Source organism: Ursus americanus, chromosome 18, assembly GCF_024610735.1.
Source record: "Ursus americanus isolate L20-20 chromosome 18, mUrsAme1.1.p, whole genome shotgun sequence".
NCBI classification, from domain to species: Eukaryota; Metazoa; Chordata; class Mammalia; order Carnivora; family Ursidae; genus Ursus; species Ursus americanus.
The window spans coordinates 36,380,222-36,400,768 of record NC_142144.1 but is presented as its reverse complement, the minus strand read 5'-3'; the positions used below and the strand labels follow the sequence as shown (position 1 = coordinate 36,400,768).

The 20,547-nt window shown below is 43.3% G+C and overlaps 1 protein-coding gene across 2 annotated transcripts in view; it reads right to left on the bottom strand.

The window, feature by feature from the left end:
• Positions 1 to 4,467: 4,467 nt before the first annotated feature.
• Positions 4,468 to 20,547, bottom strand: part of DCAF12 (DDB1 and CUL4 associated factor 12) — a 32,857-nt gene continuing 16,777 nt past the window's right edge. Inside the window, exons 3-9 of one of the 2 annotated variants that reach the window (XM_045780378.2) lie at positions 18,100 to 18,306; positions 16,743 to 16,803; positions 12,495 to 12,688; positions 11,477 to 11,542; positions 9,978 to 10,140; positions 7,179 to 7,357; positions 4,468 to 6,646 (exon numbers count right to left, since the gene is read on the bottom strand). In XM_045780378.2, coding sequence (XP_045636334.1) covers positions 6,488 to 6,646; positions 7,179 to 7,357; positions 9,978 to 10,140; positions 11,477 to 11,542; positions 12,495 to 12,688; positions 16,743 to 16,803; positions 18,100 to 18,306 — 1,029 coding nt within the window. In that variant the 3' untranslated portion in view covers positions 4,468 to 6,487. The remainder of the gene's footprint in view (positions 6,647 to 7,178; positions 7,358 to 9,977; positions 10,141 to 11,476; positions 11,543 to 12,494; positions 12,689 to 16,742; positions 16,804 to 18,099; positions 18,307 to 20,547) is intronic. The other variant, XM_045780379.2, reaches the window with a different exon arrangement.

Sequence of the window (20,547 nt, the reverse complement as noted above, 5' to 3'; positions counted from 1 at the left end):
CATTTTCTTTTCCTTTTCCTTTTTTTTTTTTTGGATTTTATTTATTTATTTGACAGAGAGAGACAGCCAGCGAGAGAGGGAACACAAGCAGGGGAAGTGGGAGAGGAAGAAGCAGGCTCCCAGCCGAGGGACTCGATCCCAGAACGCCGGGACCACGCCCTGAGCCGAAGGCAGAGGCTTAACAACTGCGCCACCTAGGCGCCTCTCCTTTTTCTTTCAATTTTGCATTTAGCCATTTCCTTATTAATAGACTTAGGATACTTCCAGGTGTTTTTTTTTTTATTTTTAATTTAATTTAATTTTATTTTTTAAAGATTTTATTTTTTTATTATTTATTTGAAAGAGATAGAGACAGCCAGAGAGAAAGGGAACACAAGCAGGGGGAGTGGGAGAGGAAGAAGCAGGCTCATAGCGGAGGAGCCTGATGTGGAACTCGATCCCATAACGCCGGGATCACGCCCTGAGCCGAAGGCAGACGCTCAACCGCTGCGCTACCCAGGCGCCCTCAGGTGTTTTTTTTTTTAATTAATGCTATGACAAACCATCCTTAAACATCTACCTGCATGCTTGCCTAGAACATTTCCTAAAATTCCCAGAAGTGAAACTGCTGGGTCAATGGATATAATCAATAATTTTTCAACACGATAAATCCATTTTGATAGGCTAAGGGTTCCTAATAAAGACCACAGCCACCAGTGAGATTAACCAATAGCCTAGAAACAATAAAGTAAATGCTAACTTTATCTAATGACTCACGCATTTTCTATCTTTGACTCATGCACGCATCCTTGATCCTTGGGGATCTTTCTCTCACTCTGGCTCGTAACTCCAGGTCTGCACAGGCAGGCACCAAGCAGACCCTATAGTAGAGCAAGTTTAGGTCTGACAGGACTTACTTAGACCTATTATCTCCTGCTATCAAGGGGGACTGCAGAGAGCCGCTTGTGTTATCGGCCAATAAACTCAGGATGGGAAAGCATCCTGACTCTGTAATGTGCACTGTGAAAAGATGACCTTAAGCAAAAGTTAAAAATATTTAGACAGTTTGTGATAGGTAGGAAAAAGCAACCAGCAGTGAGCAGTTTGGGGATTACTGCCTTGGCCCTAGAAGGAACAGATCTTCCAGGAAGAATCAATTCAAGTGTGGTTCTGGGCTTTAATTTTTCTTTTACAAGTCTTAGCACTATTATGTGAGTACCATTCATCTTTGTAGTATCACAAAAGAAAATTTTTTCTTAAATCTCAAATGTGGTTTTATAAAAATTGGTATCTGAAAATTCCTCAGAGTATTCCTATATTAGTTTGCTAAGGCTGTCGAAACAAAGTCCCACAAATTTGGTGGTGTTAAAACAACCGAAATCCATTACAGTTTTGGAGGCCACGAGTCCAAAATCAAGGCATTAGCATGGACACCCTCCTTCCCAAGTCTCTAGGGGGATCTTTCCTGGCCTCTCCCAGCTTCTGGTGGCGGCTGGTGTTCCTTCGCTTAGAGATATATCACTCCAATATCTGTTTCTCTCTTCACATTGTCTTCTTTGCACGTTCCCATATGTCCTTTCCTATCTTTTTTTTAAAAGATTTTATTTATTTATTTGCGATAGAGCGAGCACACGTGCAAGAGAGAGGCATTCTCATTGCAGTTAGGGCCTACCCTAACCCAATACGATTTCATCTTGATCCTTAACTTAGTTATATCTGCAAAGACCCTCATTCCAAATAAGGTCACATTCTGAGGTTCCAGGTAGACTTGAATTTTGGGGAGACACTATTCGACCCACAATTCTCAATGTTTTATTGGAAGCCATTAAGAAAATAAGACACATAACAAAATTTAACAAGCCCTGCTATAATATATTACCTGCTTTGAGGACAAACTGCTTGAGGGGAGGGATTGCTTCCTATTCTTAGACTTCGCTGCACTAGAATAGTTGTGGATGTTAAGGACTCAGGAAATCATCTAATGTCTAATCTGAACTCCTCTCCTCATTGTAGAAGACGAAAATCTAAAGAGAGGAAAAGACTTGTTCAGTCATGGCCAAAGCAGCTGCAGAACTAGAAAAGAACCCATACCCTGCCCTTTTGGTCCACACACACCCTGAGTGGTTGGTCAGCACTTGGGGGGTGGCATGGATCCCCCTTGAGGAAACAGTATCTCTAATCAGTGATAGACTACACCTCTCCCCCAGTGGGGGAAAAAGATCTAATGGGGGAAACTTGAGTATGGTGGTTGGGGCAATAATTCTGTGTTTTTAGCAAAAGAGCCTGGAGGAGCAGAGAGTGTGGTGGTGGTGACGATGAAGGATGTTTCTTACATAAGCAGTATATTACCACCACACCTCAGGCCATGGTACCCAGGACAGTGTTATCTGCAATGGGCAAATGGCCTTGACCCTGGAGCCTCATTATTATTTCTAGTCCTCTGTTTAAGCTGCCACCAGTTAAGAAAAGAAAGTAGCTACAAGTGAGGGAAGTTTATTTTCTTTAAGGCAGAAGTTGATCATTTGTTTTCATCCTGTCCATAGCACTAGGGATGTTAATTACAGCTCTGAATGGTGCTTAACAAGAAATGCAGTAAACATGTGACTCTGAGCTCAGTTAATGAGTATTATTATCCTTTAAAAATTCTGACTTCGGCAATTACACACTAATCAAGAGGAGTGTTCAGATGTGAGGCTCAACCCAGCAGGAATTTGAGAGGACAGCTCACAGCCCTGTCTTGGAGAGATGAATCATAAAATGGCTTACAACCCCATCTGGAGCGGCTTGGTTCACACCTCTCTCTCTAGGAGTAGCATAGAAACAAATTTCTCACGTTTCTCTGGATTATTCCTCGGAGGAGTTGAAGTAAGGGCAGAAGAACCAAGCTAAGAAACCCAAACTTTCTTGTCTTCATTGGTGGTTCCAGACTTAGCCTATGTCTCTATCCTTGAAAAGCTCCAAGCTGTCTCAGCACACTAGCATGAAATGAGATGTGGCTAATAGCAAGTAACATTGAGTGATTCCTCCCCAACCCCCATCCATTGTTGACTCCCAGACATCAGCCAATTGGAAAGGATGGGTCATAGGCTGACTCTTACAATTGACCCCAATGCTAAGCCAGGGGTCTTGACACCCTGACTTGTTATTTTCTGTGTGGCAGCTGCATCAGAGAAGCCTAGATCGGGAGTCTTTATTGGAAACACTGGAGGCCAGATTAGTACTAATCAACTCTTGGAGTGGCAAGGGTAGGGAACCCAGAGCATAAATTAATTTCCAAAGCCTTCTGCAAAAGGACCCAAAAGATGACGGGAGGAGCCAGTAGACCACTTGGAATGAGGCATATGGCCTGAGGGATAACAAGGAAGTTCTTTCATGGCCTGGGAATAGGGACTGCTGGAAGGAAAGGGAGGGACCCTATAAAGTCCACAAAGCTTTTCTGTGAGATACATACTTTGCTGGAAAGCCTGGCTGGAAAACAGAAGCAGGGCCAAGATTCCATGGAGGACAGCAGCCTAAGCCCGGTCCCCCCATATCCCCGTCACCTTTCTCTGAACACGTTCCAGGAACATGAGTCCCATAGTAACTAAAAACCTGAGGTTGGGAAGTAAAGAAGCATGTCTTTGTTTAAATTTGCATGTCCCAGAAATAATTTGACCATGGCACATTCTGCAAACACCCATCACTATTCCATGGCTTGGGTATTCTCAAAACCTCATTTTGGGAAAGGCTCTTCTCTAGGAAGCCCTCTCAATTACAACCAATTCACTTCCCCCTTCCTGTTTTATCGCCTTTGATTATACAGGGAAATACCTGTATGAATCATTCTGAACTAGTCAGCCTCTGAGGCAGGTGCAAAGGGCAGCTACATCTAGCTTTCCTGAAGAGGAGTTAAGTACCATATGACAGAGGAAGGTACTGCCTTGCCTGGCTCTGTGGCCCAGCCCCGATGGGTCCTCCAGAAATGGCTGTGAGGAAGTTGGTATGATTCAGCGGTCTGCCTCTCAGCCAAAAACAAGCTCTGGGAAGAGCATCACTCACCATGGTCGCTGTTTCCTCCCCCTTATAAAGGGCAGCTAGGAGCAATGGTGCCAACTTAAAAAAGATATCCTATTCTCTGGGCACTGTGCAGCCACTTTCAGGGAACCCGCCACTGAAGGAGACAGAGCCTATCACCAGCCCGTCTAGGTAAAGGAGCTGGACACCTTGCTCAAGTCCAGTCATTCAGAGCAGGGACTAGCAGCCTTCCTGCTCACATTCAGCCCGCACATACTCATCCTCCACTGGACCCCAGAGCCACTGATCTTGGTCCAGGGCTGGAGACGAGGCACAAGTAGGTCTTAGTGTTTGTGTGTTTGCACTTGACCTGTCTTTAACTGTGAGGGAACTCTTGTGTTCCTCTTCTGTTCCAAGCAATCCTAGCCCCCCAAGGTAACCCTCCAACCAGTCATTTCCTTCTGTCTCTTGGCTATACATACTCACTCAAACCACTTTGCAACTGGAATAATATTTATTTTTTTTTAAACTTGGCAAAAAGTCAAGTGCTACATTTTTAAAAACAAAATCTCAAACAATCAAACATATTGCCCATCACAGAAGAGGGTCTGGCAACAGTACAAAACGTCCTACTTAAGATTTTTTTTTTTTTTAATATACAAGTTGGTTTAAAATGATAGAAGTTCTGTGAGAACTAAGAAATCTACAGCTTGTAGTTTAATAATAGAAAAAAAATTAAGACAATTAAAAGATCTATCATATCCAGCATTTTACTTAATTCCCTGTTTATAGCACCTATTTCTCTAGGTTAGAAGATAAGAATTCTAGAACCTGTGGTGTGCACCTGGGGTATCACCAAGATAGGGTGGACTTGCTGTCTCCCTTACCCACCAGCCCCCATTACCGAGGAGAAGGCACTCTTTTTTTCAATCTCCCCACTTAGACCCAGAGCAGAGGGAGATAGCTGGGACAGCAATTTAGAAACTAGAGTGCAGGAATAAATATGACTTTTCCATTCCCCAGGATGGGCTGTTGACAGAAGCACAGTATGTGCTTAGAATGGAGGAGCAATCTGTGGGTGGGAACAGCTGCTATCTGCAACATGATGCGTAAAAAGCAAGGAATAACTGGACATCACGGTCAGTCAGTTGCCTGCAAGTTTCAAAACCTCAGACTAAACACAGTTCAAGGGAAGAACAAATTACTAGTCACATCGATGCTTTTACATGCACAATGTTGCTGGCTATAGGCCACCCACCACCACCCCAGGGCTGAGCCAACAGAGTGGGAGAGGTGGCTTCAATTCCAGCCCCACTGTAATAAGAAAATGAACATTCCACGCATGAAGCACTCGATACACACAGATAAACCCCCTGCTTACCCCCACCCTCCTGGACTGAACTCAATTTAGAAAAGAAAAGCAAAACCCACTGGGGAGATGAGAAGAAAGGCAAAGGAGAAGTTTCTCCCCAAAGCCAAGGGGACTGAGTATTTGAATCTTAGCAGACTTAAGGCCCCCTGCTCCAGGCCCCTGAGATACCAGATCAGGTCTTGTTTGAGGAAGGAAAAGAAAGGCTGGGATGGGGATTCTCTTTACCAAGTTCTACCAAGTCTTCTGCAGCCTCCAGAGCTGCATCCGGATGGAGACCCTGATGTTTTCAGGGAGTGGCCACTGGCTAAGCAGATGGGAAGTTAAAGTGGAAATGACACACAGAAGTATTCTCAGCTGGTGAACACAAAGTTGGGAAGTTAGGTAGAGGATGGATCACTCTGGAGTCCTGGGATGAGTGTCACCAGGAAGCCTGCAATCTAACTCAAAGGGTTTTCCTGATGGTGATTGTTTTTCTTTGTTTTTACTTCCTATAATCAGTGCTGTTAGGCTTTAAAAAACAAGATAAAGACTAGTGCCAAAGCTGACTCTGTGAATAAAGTTGTTTTTTTTTATAAATATTTTAATTACAAGTAATTCTTACTCCAGGTAATTTCAGTGACACACGGTGTTTGCAGGCACCCAAGTTTTCTCTCTCTCTCTCTCTCTCACACACAGACACACACACAGACACACACACACACACACACACACACACACACACACACGCAGCCCCCAAACTTTCACAGAAAGTCTGACAGCAACCACATAATTATAAAGGAGCCCCACCTCTCAAGAGTGAAGTAAGGGTGAGAATGAGTATGCCAGCCTAAAGAAGCGAAAGGGGAGAGTGTGTGTCACTTAAAGAAAAAATAAGAATTAACAATGTTTGGTTGAGAAGCCAGAAAGAAAAAAAGACAGTAAAATTCTGATTACCAAAAGCAAAAAAAGGAAAAAAAACCAACAACAAAAAACGCTTCAGAATTCTGTACAGAGCTTCCTGTCAAGTGCCTAAACCATAGGCAAACTCTTGTGTTCCCACTAAAATGAGGGCCTCACACAACTGGAAGAAAATCAAAAGAAACAAGAAAACTAAGAATGGAAGTTAGTGTAAATCTCTGCATTTTGGGAGAGAGTTAGTTGTCATTAACTCCAGAGCCCAGCATAGTTTCCATGGAGCCCTGAAGGGAGGGGTCCTCCTGCTACAAAGAGTTTCGTTCCCGACGAGTCGTAGCAGTGGGTGTAAACAGCATTGGGGAAGAAATCAATGTCCGAAAAGTAATTCCTCCAGGTTTCATCATGATTCTATGGGAAGAAAAAGAGACTCTGTTAGCACCTCTAGGCTAAGGGGCAGAAAAGAGACAGAAAGGGACAGGAATGCCTTCTGGTCTTAAGAGGAGGGGGTTCTGCATCTAACCTGATGTCAGGAGACTCTGACTGGTGCTCATGGGAATTGGAGCCTCATTTTTCCAAATGAACATTAGGGAGGAAATGAACAGGTTGAAGAACTCTATACAAACCTAAGGTCTCAGGACAGCTGGAAGCAAACTCTTTAGTAATTCAATGGCAGCCACAGTGGGGGGGGGTTCCTTCTCCTTCACCTGGGGGAAATCCCAAGTCAACTAGCTTATCTTACTGGGCCTAAGTTTTCCCACGGACATGTAGACACAGAAGCAAAATCAAGGGAAAGTGCCTTTCTCTGCTCTAAGGAGTGCCTCTTTCCATTGAAAAAGTATGTGGGTAGCTGATGTATCAGTAGGGGTGGGAGCAGGTGGGTAGACTGAAGACAATTTTTCTGTCACTGTTCAGTAACCGTATCAGGCAGGGGCTTACTCACCAGCCAGCCTTTGCCAGTGGTTAGTTTCAGATTCTCCCCTGCTAGTCTGGGCTTGGACCCATAACAAGCTGAGAGCCTCTCTTCCAGGAATCTCTGAGCTCGGATGTCATAGAACAGCAGGGAACCCTGCCCTGTGCCCACAGTGATGATGTGCTCGTAAAAGCTCACTGACCGGATCCCTGAGAGAGAGAAAAGTAAAGGGCAATGAGTAGGGAGAGCACACACTGACAGTCTATTAACCTGTACTCCTCTGGCACTGAGTTCACATGGCACCTCCAAATACCAGACAATGCCTCTCCCAGGTGCATATGGCAGGTATAGCTCATGTGAAAGCCTGAGAACCCTGGTGCCACAAAGCCCATTCATACACTAACAGGAACCCTTCCATAAGCCTCAGAGAAGTGCCAGAGGCCTGATGATGCCTAACATGCCTTTGGCCTAAGACCTTAAGTATACTCAGAACCTCCCTCCCCTAGACTCACTGTGAAGTCATCTTTTATAACTCTAAACTCTCCTTCAGTATGTCACTGAAACAGGGTAATCTGCATATTTACAAATCATTATATTAAAAAGGACTTCTTTCTACCTGACCTAAAACCACTAACATGGCACTGCAAGAGGTCTTTATCTGGTATTGCATCTGTGGATCAAATAAGTGCACGGGATACAAAGATGTCTCTTGGCACATAAGAGGTGCTCGAGAATATCTGTGCAATTGGTATTTCCTTATTAGGCATGAAAGCTACTCCTGTAATAGTAATCAAAATCTCATAAAGCTTTTTTTTTTCAGATTTTATTTTTAGGGGCTCCTGGGTGGCTCAGTCAGTTAAGCATCAGACTCGTGATCTCAGCTCAGGTCCTGATCTCAGGGCTGTAAGTTCGGGCCCTGCATTGGGCTCCACGCTGGGTGTGGAGCCTACTTAAAAAAAAAAAGAAAAGAAAAAAAGATTTTATTTAATTTTTAATTTTTTAAGATTTTTTTATTTTTAAGTAATCTCTCTACCCAACATGGGGCTCAAACTCACAACCCCAAGACAAGAATTGCACGCTACATCGACTGAGCCAGCCAGGTGCCCCAAAGATTTTATTTTTAAGTACTCTCTACACCCAACATGGGACTTGAACCTATAACCCTGAGATCAAGAGTTGCATGCTCCACCAACTGAGCCCAGCAGGCACCCCTCTTAAAAGTTTTTCATTGCAGACATTATTCCAGCCAAACCTATTTATTATTCCCCTTACAACTCTCATTGCACACGTTATTCTCTCTGCTCTGAAACATGAGTGTCTTAGAGTAATTGAAAACAAACCCCAAACAAAAGCCACTTTTACAGTATCTGCATGAAAATAAACACTACTTGAAAGAGAGAGGCTAAATTCTAATCCATATTGTGCCTTTTAGGACCTCCAGGATAATATAGCTACATTTTTGCATGAGAATGGGAACAGTGAGATGAAGAAAATACACTTTGATAACCTCAATGATCTGGATTCTAGTCTACAGCTGTTCTCCCACCAATCTGTATTATGTTGAGCACATTATTTAACTGCTCTGGGTCTCAGTCTTCTCATCTATAAAATAGGGTAAACACTAACCTTACCTTTTCCTACCTGCTTCCCACAGGGTTCTGGGTAAGATGATGTAAGATGGCAGAAAAAAATATTTTGAAATCTTAAAGTACAGTACAAACATAAGTCTTTTTATTCCTTGATAAAGAAAGAGTGCTCTCAGAGAAAATATGTTATAAAAGATGGGAGGCTGAAGCTGAATTCACCCAGTGGTCAGAACTAACCTACGTTATTTTCCTCAGCCTTACTGAGGTATAACTGACAAACAATACACTGCACATATTAAAGCTACAATTTGAAGTTTTAACATATGTATATATCCACGACACTATGACCACAATCAAAATAACAAATATACCCACTACCCTCAAAAGTTTCCTCATGCCCTCAGGAAACTCCTCCTCACTGCACATCATCCCTTAGCGTAAATGAGTTTTACAGTTAAGGCAGGGCATCAGCAAAAAACTACCACAGGAAAGTCAGGATCTATAAAATATGAAAACCACCAATATCCTCGCTATTGGTTTCCACTAAAGGCTTCACGAGGCCACAAATCTGCCTGTGGTGCTTGAAGCTCTGCTGCCATTTGCAGGTTTTTAAGCTCCATTCTTGTGTCACCAAACACCTCCACCAGGTTTCATAAAGATCACTATACTTGTTTGGAAACCAACGTAGAAACTGAAAGTCAAAACCCATCTGTAAGGCAGCTATAAGCCTCAGGGGCATACAGGGACTTTTTTTTTTTGGTGCAAAATGGTGGTTTATTAAAGCACAGGGACAGGACCCATGGGCAGCAAGAGCTGCTGCCCCAGGGTCTTGAGGAGTGGCTGACTGATTATACACTCTGGAGTTGGGGGGGAAGTAAGGAAAAGGGAGGTTTCAAAAGAACCTTCATCTGCTAAAGAGGACTGACCTACAAGATGCCTACCTACAAGATACCAAAGGTCTTGCCATTGTCAAGTTAAGGCTGTTTTCCCTTCTAGCAAGGTATTAACATTAAGACAGTTTGGAGATCCCTAGAAGAATGTCACACATGTCACACCCAGGAGTGGCAGGTGGAGGGAGGTTGTGGGGTGTCGGCTTATGCTTTGTCTTCAGCTAGCCTTCTGCTCCCTTGTCATTTCCCCCCTGAACAATTGTGACCCTTCCATCTTCAAGGTTGTTGAAGGTGGAAGGTCTCATCTTCTGTAACGTCTTCCTGCTGAATAGGGGCCATACCAGGACTCTTACCACTGCCTCGCTCCCTGGAGCAAACAGACTTGACGTTGTATGATGGCTGCCGTGGATCCAAGAAGGAGACATGAGCTTGGGAGCCCACTGCATATACTGACCATTCACTACCATAGGCCAGGCACACATTCTCACGGCAATATGGCAGTTTGGTGGAGAGGAGCTGAAACAGAGAAAGGAGTGATGCACCCATGGCAATACCAGACAGCATACTACAGGGCAGTGTTCTTAGTCAGATGCCCAATTCTGTAAGCGTCCTTCATACACAAGCCACACAGAGACAAAAAGACAAAAATAATGCCCTGTTCCACCACTAAGTAAATAAGAGAAAGAGAGAGTGACTGTAATACACAATGAGATCTCAGTACTGAAGAGGACTAATCAGAGAAAAAGATGAAGCTGGAATTAAATAATCAGAAACAGAAAGGCCTAGACCTACAGGTTATTTCCAGGGATAACCCCAGGGCACTAAAGCCAAGGTCACACTCTGATCTCTGCCATGACCCTCTTTGCTACCACCCTCCTTACTGCTCTTCAGATAAAGGGGCTGATTTCTGGCTACCCTCAGCCTAGCTTCCCAATTGTATGGGAGCTGTACACTACAAAAAGCACACTCATGGGACTGGCTCAACCTCAGCTAACACCACTCAGCCTTGACCCTGGATCCTTGTCATTCAGCCAACCTTTAGTGTAGTGGGTGCCTACTGCATGTAAAGCACCAAGAAAGGTCAGTGGAGCTCAAAGGCTGCTTGACATGAAGGAGTCAGTAATTCCTAGAGCTCTGCTTCCTCATGAGAAAGAGTATCACAGAAGCAATAAGCAGCAAAGGCCTTTGGGACAAGTAGAAGGATCCACACGTAGGTTTGACTTTATGTAAAAGTTGCTTGTAAAGATTGTAAATAGTCTCATTACCTATTATTTCAGAGATAGTTTATCTTAGTTTAACTGATTTTTTTTTTAAAGATTTTATTTATTTATTTGACACAGAGAAACACAGCCAGAGAGAGAGGGAACACAAGCAGGGGGAGTGGAGAGGAAGAAGCAGGCTCCCAGAGGAGCAGGGAGCCCGATGCAGGGCTCGATCCCTGGGATCACGCCCTGAGGCGAAGGCAGACGCTTAACAACTGAGTCACCCAGGCGCCCCAGTTTAACTGATTTTTAGTTGCCGGTGATTTCTAACTTCTAGGTTTTCCTGCCCTTTCAACATGCCAAATGGTCAATAATCCATAAGCAAACACTTAAATGCCTTGTGGACTGGAGGACTGCTAGTTAAAGGAGTCTCTCAGCAAGTCCTTGCAATGTGAAAGATTCTTCCCCTCTGATCTCTTTAAAAGACTTAAGATAGGCATGTCACACTCGGAATTCCACGCACTGTGCGGTAACATCAGACCCTTGGAAAACCGGGGCTTCAGACAAGAATGAAAAGGCTCAGGGAGAATAAAAGTATTTTAACCAAAAGGTGAGTTTTTAGATAAAACCACTAAGTCAGTTCATCACACCTTAGACAGTGTATTTTCAGCCTTCCAGAGATGAAAATAACCATCCAGAGATACTGCTCCCAGTTCCTACAAGAGCAATGAAAAACAGGTTATATTTCAATCTGTAGCAACTAATATAGGGTAGTAAGCAGGGGAAGACCCTGAAGGTTGGGGTCCTCCCATTCTTCATTCTTATCCCATGATGATTCCAACAGGGGGGCCAGGGATTGTCAGCCCATCATCTCCCTCTATGGAATGCAGCTGGACAGCGTATTAAATCAAGGTTCTTTTTGGGAGAACTCAAGAAGGAAGCCAGGTTCTAGCAGTAATGTAAACACCCATGATTCAAAAAGCTCTTACTATGCAATCATTCCCACGACATCCCGTTGGATAGTTCCAGCAAACACACACATGAAGGGCAGTTTCATAAATGGCTTCTATGGGTGGAGGATCTCCATCTATCTTTAGGCCATAATTTTGGCCAGGAGATACAAGACTGAGGGAACTACCCTTCAAAATGTGGCCTGATTCAGATTTTGGGAGCTTTTCTACCCTTTTGGCTCTGAGTCCCCACCCCAACATTCTACTTAATACCCCCAGTTTCAGATCTGACTCAATGATTGGGTAAGACCTGCTGGTAGGTTAAGAAGAGGCAGTGAAGAATGAAAACAAACTGAATACCAAAGAGAAAAAAGCGATCGTTTTCAGAAGCATGTATGAAAATCACACCCAAAATAAAGCACCTGCAAAGGCATGTGCAAATGAGAGACAGTCAAATCAGAGTGGCCCTACGGTAACTCTGAGAGGCTGACACACAAATATGGACCCTCCAGAGAAATACTGCAGAGCTCAATGCAAGGGATGGGTTTCATAATCTCAGTTATAATTTCTCACCAGCAACCCTCAGCCTTCAATCCTCCATGGGCTCAGACCTAAGCTATGTTAGCAAGGACTGACTTGGAAGGAGAAGCCAAGTGCCAAGATATAAGCCAAGAAGCTGAAGCAAGAGAAAGAGGCTTCCTCTTTGGCGAGCTCATACCTTGTTCTTGTTGTTGAAGGCCAGAGCCCGGACCTTGCAGTTGTCAGGGTTTGTGTCCTCCTTGGGAATGTCCTTTAAGGCCTTGTGAGTGATGTGAGCATACACAGGGACCCGCGACACATTGTGCCTGGCATCACTTTTGGTCAACACATCGTCTGTCACCTCCCAGAGTCCCATAGAGCCATCACGTGAGCCTACGGGGCAAGGAGACCACAGATGTCAGACACACCCACTCTCTATGGGACAGTTCTACAGAAACCAAGATGTGCTTTCTTAGTCTAGCTCTTTGTACATCATCCTCATATGTGCTGAAGCTTGGTCAGGTGGTCCACCGCAAAACAGCAAACAGTACACATTAATAGCTACAAGAGGAATGATTCAACTAAGATGTAGGAGTTAAAATACAACCTTTAACCTTTGGTGAGATTTTTTAAAAGAGACTATTAAATAGTTTGAGAAAGCTCAGTGATTTTCCAAGCCAAATGCTTAGGTCAATTGGGCATGCATGCACAGGCGCTGTCTGATGGGTAGCAGGGTTTGGGACCCTCCACCTTAAATCAGTGGTGCTATGCCTCTGAGAGACCTAGGAATGTTAAAGACCCCTTTCTATAGGAAAATACACAAAACACCACATTGTACATTCAATTTCAGGGAGGTTCATGAACTTTTTTTTTTTTTTTAAAGATTTTATTATTTATTTATTCGACAGAGACAGCCAGCGAGAGAGGGAATACAAGCAGGGGGAGTGGGAGAGGAAGAAGCAGGCTCATAGCAGAGGAGCCTGATGCGGGGCTCGATCCCGGAACGCCGGGATCACGCCCTGAGCCAAAGGCAGATGCTTAACCGCTATGCCACCCAGGCGCCCCGGTTCATGAACCTCTTAAAGGCTTTCCATGGACCCACAGGGACCATAATTCCAAGGTTAGGGATACTGTAGGGCACCTGGCTGGCTCAGTTGGTACAGCATGCTACTGTTGATCTTGGGGCTATAAGCTCAAGCCCAGGTTGGGCATAGAGATTGCTTAAAAAAAATAAATAAAAAGACTGTTCTACAGAAAATGAATACTTAAAAAGATAGTTTTCCTTAGCAAACAATAACGAAGCAGTGAATTCCTTTCTAGGGGCACCTGGGTGGCTCAGTTGGTTAATCTCAGGGTCCTGAGTTCAAGTTCCGCATTGGGCTCCACACTGGGTATGGAGCCTATTTAAAAGTAATAAATAAATAGATGGATGGATGGATGGATAAAATAAATAAAAATAAAATTCCTTTCCAGTAAAGTTATTTGCCAACTCTCCTTTAGACTAGAAGGTGTCCTTCCCACACTACAAATCTCCTGAATGCTTCGTAGTACAAATTATCTAATAGGAAAGAAATATCATTCAATTTGTTTGTATCATAAGGCTTATGGGCAGGGATTCAAAGCAGAGGTTTTATTACATGTGAAATCTAGAAAAGGCCAGAGAGAAGGACACATCTGGAGAACTATGCATGGTTTATTATCCAAATTAAAAAATAAAGCTACACAAGTTTTATTATGAAAAACTCAAGAAATATTCAAAGAATTTTATAATGAACTGTTCAATTACATCTACATTCTACAACCAACATTTCATTATACTTGGCACATTTATCTATATATTCATCCCTCTGTATGATCCCATTTTATTTATTTTTTTAAAGATTTTATTTATTTATTTGTCAGAGAGAGCACACACACACAAGCAGAGGGAGAGACAGGCAGAGGGAGAAGCAGGCTTCCGGCTGAGCAGGGAGACCGATGAGGGACTCCATCCCAGGACACTAGGAACACGACCTGAGCTGAAGGCAGACGCTTAACCGACTGAGCCACCCAGGCATCCCTGTATGATCCCATTTTAACCAACTAAAAAAAAAAGTACTGAAAAATGACTGGCAAGATATATTTCAAAATATTAACAGTGGTTATCCCTGGGTAGAGATATTGAGGATAATTCTTATTGCATTTTTGTTTATCTGTATTAAAAAAATTTCTTATGGGGGTGCCTGGGTGGTTCAGTCGGTTAAGTGTCTGACTTCCTCTCAGGTCATGATCTCAGGGTCCTGGGATCAAGTCCTGCATCAGGACCCCTGCTCAGCGGAGAGCCTGTTTCTCCCTTTCCCTCTGCTACTCCCCCTGCTTGTGCTGTCTGTCAAATAAGTAAATACATCTTAAAAAAAAATATATATATATAAAAAATTTCTTATGATAAACACATATTACTCTTATAATAAGGAAAAATTACTAAGTTTTCTATTATTTTTTAAAGATTGTATACACCTATTTGCCAGAGAGAGAGACAGACAGAGAGCGCACAAGAAGGGGGAGCAGCAGGCAGAGTGAGAAGCAGGCTTCCTGCTGAGTAAGGAGCCCGATGTGGGACTCGATCCCAGGACCCTGGGATTACGACCTGGGCCGAAGGCAGACACCTAACCAACTGAGCCACCCAGGCACCCCTGAGCATTTTCAGTATGCTTTATTTCCTTTAATCTTCTCAATGACCCTGTGAAGTATCCAAGTTACAGATGAGGAAAACCAAGGCTCAAAAAGCTTAAGTAACTTACCCAAGATCACAGTGCTAATAACTGGTAGGGCCAGGATTCAAATTCAGACCTCTAATATCAGTGTTCTTAAAACCTGCTATACTGGTTCAGAAAATGTAGACTTGGGAATTATCTGCCTGAAAACATAGATGTTGGCAGGGTATCTGAAGGAGATGGGAGGCTCCCAAAGCAAAGCCAAGTCCTGGCTCCCAACAACCACATTTAGTACAGGTTACTGTCATACAGGTAATCCCTATTATAAAGGTGACATGGGGGTGCCTGGGTGTCTCGGTCGGTTAAGCTTCTTTCAGCCTTTGGCTTGGGTCATGATCCTGGAGTCCCGGGGTTGAGTCCCCCATTGGGCTCCCTGCTCAACAAGGAGTCTGCTTCTTCCTCTGCCCCTTACCCCACTCTTGTGTTCTCTATCAAATAAATAAATAAAATCTTTAAGAAAAAAAAAGAAAAAGGCCTGACATGACTAGGCCTTTGCTCTCAAGCAGCTCTTGTTCCTTGGCGAGACAAATGACAGAGAATCCAAAAGCTTCTGAACCACTTCTGGGTAATGCTGACCTCTGACCATGCTTATTCATTAGATTTATTTTCCCTCTTGGCTGCTTTCTACTGCCTTGGAAAGAACTGAAAGAAGAAATATTTATGTTCCCTTAGCTCTGTTAGTAGTTTTTGTTTGGTTTTTATTTAAAATTTGTTAGTTAACATACAATGCAATATTGGCTTCTGGTGTAGATGTTTGTTTTTAAGTTTCATTTGTTTAAGTAATCTCTACACCCAATGTGGGGCTTGAACCCATGGCACCAAGTTCAAGAGTCAAATGCTCTTCCAATGAGCCAGCCAGGCACCTGTTACTGCAGTTCTAAGTATGGGCTTTGAAATCAGATCTGGATTCAGATCCTGATTCCACCTGTCAGTATTTGTGTGGCCTTTGGCAGGTTATAATAACCTCTCAGAATTGAACTCTTTTCATTTGTGAAATGAGGCTAATAATGCAAATCTTTTAGTACTACTCTGAGGATTATATGAAATAACATATGTGAGGGACTTAATTTAGCTACTACTATGATTATTTTTATTTGGGAATCTAGAACTGGTGGGCTGTATTTTTACATATAGGTCTCAAGCCAAACTCGTTAGCACTCTCAGCCTACTTTCTAGGCTGCTGTGGGAATCCAGAAAGCATTTGTGTATCTCTAGATTACCTTCTCTACACTCACTTCCATGTATTTTTTTTCTGACGTCTACCACTGGGGAAGAGATTCCCCCAATCCTATACAGCTTTTATCAACAAGAAACACACTAACTATATAGTTGTACAGAAAATAACTGCTCCTAACACTTTACACATATTCCAAAACACTTTCACAACCACTGTCACAATGAAGCCCCGCAAAAACGTTGTGGCTAACACACTGTCACACATACTTCTGGGAACAAGGCACAGTATGAATAATAAATGAAGAATGCTAAGGAATTCTTCCAGATCAGGAATATACAGGGGAAATGACTTACCCAAGGACACACAGTAAGTCAGAGAAAGAGCCAATATTGGTAATAAGATCTCCTGGCCAATGGTCTGTTTACTGGGCTATTTCCAATCAATTGCTACCCCTTTCAACTTCTAGTCTCCCTCCCACCCTGCCACATCAAAACCCCATACAAAAGGTCAATTTTACCAGACACCGCCATAGTATCACTGATCCATGCAATGGAAAAGATCCAGTCCTTGTGTCCATCCTTGGAGAGGAGTGACAGGTAAAGAAAGAGAGAGAGAGAAAAAAAGAAATGAGTAAAAAAGGATTACAACTCACACTCCTGAAAAGCATATAGCCTGACTGAAAATATATCTGTAAAAATTACAATTCTGATTTCTGATGATCTTAACCCATAGGGCAGGATCCCACAATTTTTAACTTCTGTCTTGAAGAGCTCAAAGGTGGAATGAAATTGGCATTCCTACAGGCAATGAACATGTCAGGTAGACACACAGCTCTGGCCTTCTACCTCTGGATGTTTTATTTTGGGCTTCTACACATAATCACCCACGTCTTATTCCTCTAACCTCATCCTACCACTCTCCTCTGTGCTTCCTGGTACAACAGCTATACCCGACCTCTTCCCTGTTCCGTCCGTCTGGAACTCTTTTCCTCCAGACTTCAGCATGACTTGTACTCATCTCATTTCCTCTATATCTCCCTACTCAAATGTCATTCTTATCAACGAGGACTTCCCTGACCACCCTCTGAAAAAGCATTCTCCACCACTCTCTCTATCCCTTTAAACTGCCTTTACTCTTCTCCATGGCACTTATCACACTCTGACATACTCCTGGAAAATATTTATTGGTCTATGTATTGGTTTATATGTCTCCCTCCACTAGAATGCAGGCTTCAAGAGGTGGAGAACTTTATCTGTTTTATTCACTGCATGTCCCCAATGTCTAAAACAATGCCTGGGGACGCCTGGGTGGCACAGCGGTTAAGCGTCTGCCTTCGGCTCAGGGCGTGATCCCGGCGTTCCCGATCGAGTCCCACATCAGGCTCCTCCGCTCCAAGCCTGCTTCTTCCTCTCCCACTCCCCTGCTTGTGTTCCCTCTCTCGCTGGCTGTCTCTCTGTCACATAAATAAATAAAATCTTTAAAAAAAAAAAAAAATAAAAATAAAAATACAATGCCTGGACAGAAAAAGCTCAATAAATAGTTGAATGATTTAATAAACTTTGCTCTCTGACTATGGGCAGTGGGAGTTGTATGGACACTGGATTCAAACACCAACCCACTGATGCTGGCCCCTGAAGTATGCTGCTCACCCCTTTATCAAACACATGCTCTCTGTCAATATACCTCCCTATAGGAAGGTCAGTCCCCATTCTGATATTTCTACCCTCACATCTCACCCCCATGCCCTGTAGTCAGCAGAAATCTAGAGGAAACTATTCTTTCCCAGGGGGCATGTGGGAGGGGGGTCCATGTTACCTATCAGACTCTGCTTAAAAACAAAGCTACCTCTAACTACAGTTACTGGGGAAACTTACATCACCCACACACACAGGATCTAGTGTAGGTAGCCGGTAGATGGCAAGACTGTTGGGGTTGTCTCCTCCAGTGGCTAACAGAGTTCTGGAGGGATTCAGCTCGATGGCATGGATGCCACAACCCTGCTGGGTCACACCTCCAGGCTCCCGGTCCTTCAGAATGGGAATCTTGGTGATCTGGCTTGTCTGCACGTCCACTACAAACAGCTACAAGAAAAGGGACACAGAAGCTGACAGTTTCTCTTTCATGTGGCTAACCCTGGGTAGAAACACCGATTCACTCAATTAACCATGAAACTTAAATTAATGTCTACTACATGTTAGAGCCTGGGAATTGTTAAAGGCATAGTCAGGGCTATTAGTCAAATGAAATATGAAAATAAGAAAATACAACCGCGATAGGCATAATACGTTACATGAACAGATTAGCAAGTAGTAAATTCTGCCTGGGATTCAAAGACAGCTTCAAAGACGAAATGCATTAGACTATGGACCTAAAGAACCCAATTAAAGCTTTTCTGCCAGTTTGGACATATTTTATATATCTAATTCTCATTTACCCATGCACAGAAACAAAACAATTCCCAGAGCCCATCACAACTACTATTAAATGTACTATAAACATTAGGTTTGCTGGAATGACTGGAGACATTTGACAAGGTAAGAGTTATCTGTAGCACACATGCCATTCTCTGCTATGCCTCCATGCCTTGTTCATGATGCTGCTTCTGCCTGAAATGCTCTTCTCCACCCCTTTTCCAACTTAACCCCTTTCCACTCTGCAAGATTTAACTCAGAAAAACATTTTATGGGAAAGATCAGTCTCAGAGAAAGAACACTCCTAGAGTGTTTAATTAAACTCTTTATGGGATTAAATGATTCACTCTCTCATTCATTCAGCACCAACTAAAATACCAAGTACTGTTCCAGGTGCTAGCAATGTGACTATGAACAAGAGAGAAATAATCTGTACCCTCATATACCTTAGCCTAGGAAGTTAGCTTAAAATCCTCTCAGCAATTCTTGTGATGGAGCCAAATCATGTCGGATCTTTGTATAAAGTAACCTACTGCTTGCACAGGAAGGATCTATGAAAGGAGAAACTATTCTTTCAGATGGCTCCTTCCTCTCATCCTCTTTCTCATCACCTCTCTGGACAATTGCAACTGGTCTCTGCACCTTCAGGCAAGAGCACCATCAAAACTATTCTCTATATTCTATCAGTCATCTTCATAAAAATGGCAATCTTCCCAATGTCAAATATCCGTAGGTGGGACACCTGGGCGGCTTAGTCGGTTAAGCGTCTGCCTTTGGCTCAGGTCATGATCCCAGGGTCCCGGGATCGAGTCCCATGTCAGGCTCCTAGCTCAGTGGGGAGCCTGCTTCTCTCTCTGCACCACCCCCCACCCAGCTCGTGCATGCTCTTGCATACTCTCTCTGGCAAAAATAAATAAATAAATAAAAATACTTAAAAAAAAAAAAGAAAAGAAAAGAAAATCCATAGGGGCACATGGGTGGCTCAGTTGGTTGAGCAGCTGGCTCTTGATTTCTGCTCAGGTCATGGTCTCTGGGTCACAGGATTGGGCTCTGCATCAGGCTCTGGGCTCAATGGAGAGTCTGCCTGGGGATTCTCTCTCTCCCATGCCCTCTGTCCCCCGCCCCCACCCTCACAACCTCGCCTGCACATTCCCTCTCTAAAATAAATCTTTTTTTTAATTTGAGAAAGAGAGAGAGAGAACGAGCAGGGGGAAGGGCAGAAGGAGAGAATCTTTCAAGCAGACCCCCCACGGAGTGAGGAGCCCGCCGTGGATGGGGCTCCCAGGAAATCACCACTTGAGCTGAAACCAAGAGTCAGATGCCTAACCGAATGAGGCATCCAGGCACCCCATAAATAAAATCTTAAAAAAAAAAAAATCCATTGGTTCCTCTTAACCTAAATCTAAACTCCCTAGAGTTTTGGCATCAAGATTCCTCAACGTGGCTCAACCTCTCTATCTTTACATCCTGCCACGGACCTATGATCTAGAAATATCAGCTTATTAACTATTATTCACACAAAAATCTTTAATGGAATATAATTATTTTGTTTCATGCTCATGCTATTCACAATGCCAGCAATGCTTTCTCCCTCTTTTCTATACCTGGCCAGCATGTACTTATTTTTCATGATTCAGTTCAGACACGTCCTCTCTGAATATTCCCTAAATATCCAGGCTGGCTAAGTTTCTCTCTTATAGGTTTCCCAGTCAGCTCTCTACCCACAACATTTAGACTGTATCACCGCTTTAAAATCTTTGTCTCTCTCCCCCAATAAGCTAAAATTCAAAGAGCAGGGGATTTATCTTATTTGGCTCTATAATTCTGCCTCAACAATGCAAGGCTACATAGTAAGTGCATGTAGAAGACACCTTTCAGGGAGCCTGCCCAATAATGTTAGGGGGAACCCCA